General features: G+C 30.1%; 1 protein-coding gene across 1 annotated transcript in view; it reads right to left on the reverse strand.

Moving 5' to 3' along the window:
• LOC111088614 (kinesin-like protein KIF14) overlaps positions 1-6,038 on the reverse strand; it is a gene marked incomplete at its 5' end in the record, with an annotated part of 13,213 nt that overhangs the window by 3,006 nt on the left and 4,169 nt on the right. The window contains 2 exons of the mRNA XM_022399256.1: positions 705-752; positions 1,658-1,805. Coding sequence (XP_022254964.1) covers positions 705-752; positions 1,658-1,805 — 196 coding nt within the window. The remainder of the gene's footprint in view (positions 1-704; positions 753-1,657; positions 1,806-6,038) is intronic.

Genomic DNA, 6,038 nt, shown 5'->3' on the forward strand with positions numbered 1-6,038 from the left:
CATATGTTAGATTGTTTATCATAGTTAGGAGTTGTATGGGTAGATTGGTGATCGTAGTTAGGAGTCATATGTTAGATTGTTTATCATAGTTAGGAGTTGTATGGGTAGATTGGTGATCGTAGTTAGGAGTCGTATGGTTAGATTGTTTATCTTAGTTAGGAGTCGTATGGGTAGATTGTTGATCGTAGTTAGGAGTCGTATGGTTAGATTGTTTATCATAGTTAGGAGTCGTATGATTAGATTGTTTATCATAGTTAGGAGTCGTATGGGTAGATTGTTTATCTTAATTATAAGTCATATGGTTAGAATTTCTACCTTAATTATAAGTCATATGGTTAGATTGTTTATCTTAGTTAGGAGTCGTATGAGTTGATTGTTTATTGTAGTTAGGAGTCGTATGTTAGATTGTTTATCATAGTTAGGAGTTGTATGGGTAGATTGTTGATCATAGTTAGGAGTCGTATGGTTAGATTGTTTATCTTAATTATAAGTCATATGGTTAGATTGTTTATCTTAGGAGTCGTATGATTAGGTTGTTGATCTTAATTAGGAGTCGTATGGTTAGATTGTTTATCTTACAGTTAGTCTTTGTTATATCTTATGTCATTTCATGGTTATATTTGTAGTCAAGCCTGAAGGGCAGTGCCCAAAATGTCATGACGAATAAAAAGTTTTAGACATTTACTACTCCGAATTATTCTTACCATCAGCTTCTTCTTTTCGGCTTCTTGAAGCTTTGTTTCTTTTTCTTTCTAAGTTTGAGAAATAATCACAGAAATAACTTAGTAAAATAAAGTTATGCAGAGAATTAAAATCCAAACCAATAAAAGAATAAAATGTATCTAGCAGTAGAATAAATTCTTCCTTTGCGACTTTCACAAAACACTATGTAATTTGGACACTAGTAAGGCAGAATTGTAAGTATAATTAATCGTGACTTTCACAAAACACTATGTAATTTGGACACCAGTGAAGGCAGAACTGTAAGTATAATTAATTGTGACTTTCACAAAACACTATGTAATTTGGACACCAGTGAAGGCAGAATTGTAAGTATAATTAATCGTGACTTTCACAAAACACTATGTAATTTGGACACCAGTGAAGGCAGAACTGTAAGTATAATTAATCATGACTTTCACAAAACACTATGTAATTTGGACACTAGTGAAGGCAGAATTGTAAGTATAATTAATCGTGACTTTCACAAAACACTATGTAATTTGGACACCAGTGAAGGCAGAACTGTAAGGTAAAGGCAGAACTGTAAGTATAATTAATCATTGATTATTAGACATGCACATATTACTCTTTTCATCTGTCATATAAGACTTTCCTCACAAATCTCTACGTATGTTTGCAACTATACAGTAGACTTGATTCATTTTATTTATACCTTATTCATCTTTATTTTAGTATTTAAACTGCGCCAACTGTAACGCACTATTCTTTCAGGTACAAACCTGGTACACTGACAAACACTTTACAGACAATTCTGTACATTACCAAAAATAACAGGTTTATGATTAATTTTTAAAATTCATTAAAAATTTCTGAGTCTATTTGTAGGTAAAAGATTTTAGGTGTTTTTTTAAGGTACACTTAGAAATTAGTTTAACTTAAAAGTTTTCTATATCAGCTTTTTAAAGTCACTCACTAGAGCCATGTTTAAGTCGTGTATTTGACCTTCGTAATTTGAGCGTTGTATGTCTAGTTCTAGCTGGGCTTCTTCCTTCAAGTCTTGCAGCTGGGTTAACATCTCAATCCGAGCTTGATCTCTAGCCTTAGACACTTCTGCTTTTAATCTTTGGATGAAATAAGAGCTGAGTGTTGTTAGGGATGTACTCAATATTACATACAAATAAATTATAACACTTCGGTTTGAGCATTAATAGCACATGAGGGTACATCATACAAGAATTCTAACAATGAGCTAAATATTTGTATTAGAAATCTGGTTTTGTGACCTGAATATTGATCTGTAGGTTAATATTCTTTGGAACTTATAATGTTTATTTAATGATAATGTATTAAATGGTTTTAATGGTTATATTACAGCTACTGAGTGCTTGGTATAAGAAACAAACTATTATTCTGATCTCAAGTATTTTAATAAGATACTGTCTCTAACAGTAACAAGTATAATGTTTTAGGACACAACCATTCATTTAATCAAGACTTGCAACGTAATCATACAACCATACAACTTATAATATAACAAACAGACTTATAACCATACAACTTATAATATAACAAACAGACTTATAACCATACAACTTATAATATAACAAACAGACTTATAACCACACAACTTATAATATAACAAACAGACTTATAACTACACAACTTATAATGTAACAAACAGACTTATAACTACACAACTTATAATGTAACAAACACTTACAACCACACAACTTATAATGTAACAGACTTATAACTACAGAACTTATAATATAACAAATAGACTTATAACCACACAACTTATAATATAACAGACTTACAACCACACAACTTATAATATAACAAAGAGACTTACAACCACACAACTTATATTGTAACAAACAGACTTATAACTACAGAACTTATAATATAACAAATAGACTTATAACTACACAACTTATAATATAACAAATAGACTTATAACTACACAACTTATAATATAACAAATAGACTTATAACTACAGAACTTATAATATAGCAAACACTTATAACTACACAACTTATAATATAACAAATAGACTTAACTACAGAACTTATAACAAATAGACTTATAACTACAGAACTTATAATATAGCAAACACTTATAACTACACAACTTATAATATAACAAACACTTATAACTACGAAACTTATAATATAACAAACAGACTTACAACCATACAACTTATAATATAACAAACAAACTTATAATATAACAAACAAACTTATAACTAAAAACTTATAATATAACAAACAGACTTACAACCATACAACTTATAATATAACAAACAGACTTATAACTATACAACTTATAATATAACAGACTTATAACGACACAACTTATAATATAACAGACTTATAACGACACAACTTATAATATAACAGACTTACAACCACACAACTTATAATATAACAAACAGACTTATAAATACACAACTTATAATATAACAACCAGACTTACAACCACACAACTTATAATATAATCATACGACTCCTAACTAAGATAAACAATCTACCCATATGACTCCCTGTTATGTACAGCTATAACTTGCTGCTGTGATTTAGCATATAACTATGACTTGCTGCTGAAAGCCACATCAGCACCACTAAGCTACAGCTACAATGAGCATTTGTATTTGTAGATATTGAAATTTCTGATCACAAGAGCTTTATGGATGTGAAGATGCTGGATGACAACATAAATAAAGCCACATCAGCACCACTAAGCTACAGCTACAATGAGCATTTGTATTTGTAGATATTGAAATTTCCGATTACAAGAGCTTTATGGATGTGAAGATGCTGGATGACAACATTTTAACTACAAATTCAATGGAGAAAAGAACTATTAATAATCTTTAAATTTCAAATCCACTGACAATTTTTTTGCTCCTCTGCCATTTTAAGGTATCAAGTATCCTGTTACAATACAGATTCCATTATCAAGAAAGACAGTAAAAGTCAGCATGCCATTCGACAACTTAAGTGAAAAATTTTAAATAAAAAAAAAGTAACGAAACAATGTTATAAAAGACGGATTAAAAAGTGCCAGATATTCTGAAATGGAGTTCATCTTAAAGATCTAACAATATGCGAGGCAAAAAAAAAAGCATTTTGTAGGTTTTTTTTTTGTACGATGTAGAATTGATGAACAAACAGCTGTTAAATATACTGGTATAAAGCAGTTGCATAATGTTATGAGTGAGAAAGTATAACAAATCAAAAAGACAAAAAATAATACGACTATAGATTAAAGTTCTCTAATGTTTTCATTTACACCGTAGAAAACACCTACTTCTATGTCATAACCAACTGGTTCATAATCTGGCTTCTCCATTTTCATCTAAAAAATGAAATAAACACAAACGAAGATCATTTTAAAATAAATTTAAAATTAGAAAACAATAAACAACTTAACTATAACTTGACCAAAAATGCTGTTAACAACAAAGTACCCAACCAATGATACAATGTATTCCAGTCTCTATAAAAGTGAACAGTATACAAACCTACATTCACTACCAGATTGGTTATACTGATTTTTATTTTTAATCTAATTGGTAGCGTGCTCTGATCAGAAGGTAATAATAATAATAAAAGTAACCTTCAATAAGTATCCAAGATAACAAAAGTATATAATAGAATGTCATAAAATGATCTTTTTTGTAACAATGGATTAAATTCAACTACATCAATCACATCGCATTAATAAGCTACAGGAGAGATGGAACTATGCTGTTTCTCTCAATTGGGGTTACCTTCACAGTTTATTATCTGAACTGTGCGGTAAACTTCAGTTTATGATCATAACAAGGCCTAAAAACTTAAACATAACCTATCCTCTACATCAATTTATGTTGTCATCCAGCATCTTCACATCCATAAAGCTCTTGTAACCAGAAATTTCAATATCTACAAATACAAATGCTCATTGTAGCTTTAGCTTAGTGGTGCTGATGTGGCTTTATTTATGTTGTCATCCAGCATCTTCACATCCATAAAGCTCTTGTGATCAGAAATTTCAATATCTACAAATACAAATGCTGATGTGGCTTTATTTATGTTTTTTTCCTGCCAGCAAACTTCAGTTGCTAGCTGCCTGTACTGTGACTTAACTAAAGCACTTAAGGTGGTCCTAAATATGCTATAATTAGAGAGACAGTTAATTTGTATTTAGGTCTTACTTTTATATTTTAGTTAATTAAGTATTATGTGTTTTAAAAATGATATTTAAACAGTTTAATGATTTTTATAAGTTTAACTCGTCGCCTAGATTGTGAAAGGCTATAAACAAGATAGCATGTGTAAGTTCCATCTTTTTTTGGCGACGTGTCTCTGTGGGGTGTCTATCAAAATACCTTCATAAAGTTCCACAGGCATCATTTGACATATCGGCATAAATTATAACAGATGAAGAAGTTGAAAGGAAAATTTAAAAAAACTAAAAGTGAAAAGGTAAAGACGTGGCGTTAGGCATATAAAAATACAATTACTATAGTGGATTTCTACGAAGAGTTGAAAGGTATGTACATATTTCCATTGGATAATTTTTATACATTTCATTGCACTGTATGTTGATGATAATAGATAGAATTAATAATAGGGTAGAGAAAATGGAAAATAATATATAAATATTTACCTTAAAAAAAACTTTTGATATTCATTTATGAGGTTCTAGAGATTACACAAATGAAATATGAAAACTGCAAGATAAAAAATAGTATTTTTATACTTCATATATAAAATTCACCTTGAAGGTGAACTATTCAGAGTGCGAGTGCAAATAATTACGTTAAATAAGAAATGTTTTATTTCTCTGAAACTATACTTTTAGGAACATTCTCGTCAAATTTTAAACAATTTCATCCACTAGTTTTATTTTTGGGACAAAATATGATAAGAGCGATGCTACCTTCTAATAAAATTAGAAGCCGTAGTCATAGGGTTAAACACTAAATAACCACTTAAATATTAATGTAGTCACTTAAACACTAAATAGTCATTTAAGTATAAATGATCAAGCAGGCAACAATAGTAACTGCAGTTACATATACTTCAATACAAAAACTGTGTGCCAATTACCTGGAGTATAGTGTAAACTGAGCCCTTTCTAATGACTATATACACTTGTGTCAACTAACTACATGTACACTGTAGATCTCAAGGCAAAGTATAGAAGGTGGGCATAGCATTCATCAAGGGTTGGACTTAGGGACTACATACGATCTCACGTATCATATAGGTCAAACACGTACTTAGGGACTACATACGATCTCACGTAATCATATAGGTCAAACACGTACTTAGGGACTACATACGATCTCACGTATCATATAGGT

The sequence above is a fragment of the Limulus polyphemus genome, unplaced genomic scaffold (genome assembly GCF_000517525.1).
Source record: "Limulus polyphemus unplaced genomic scaffold, Limulus_polyphemus-2.1.2 Scaffold4125, whole genome shotgun sequence".
Classification (NCBI taxonomy): Eukaryota; Metazoa; Arthropoda; class Merostomata; order Xiphosura; family Limulidae; genus Limulus; species Limulus polyphemus.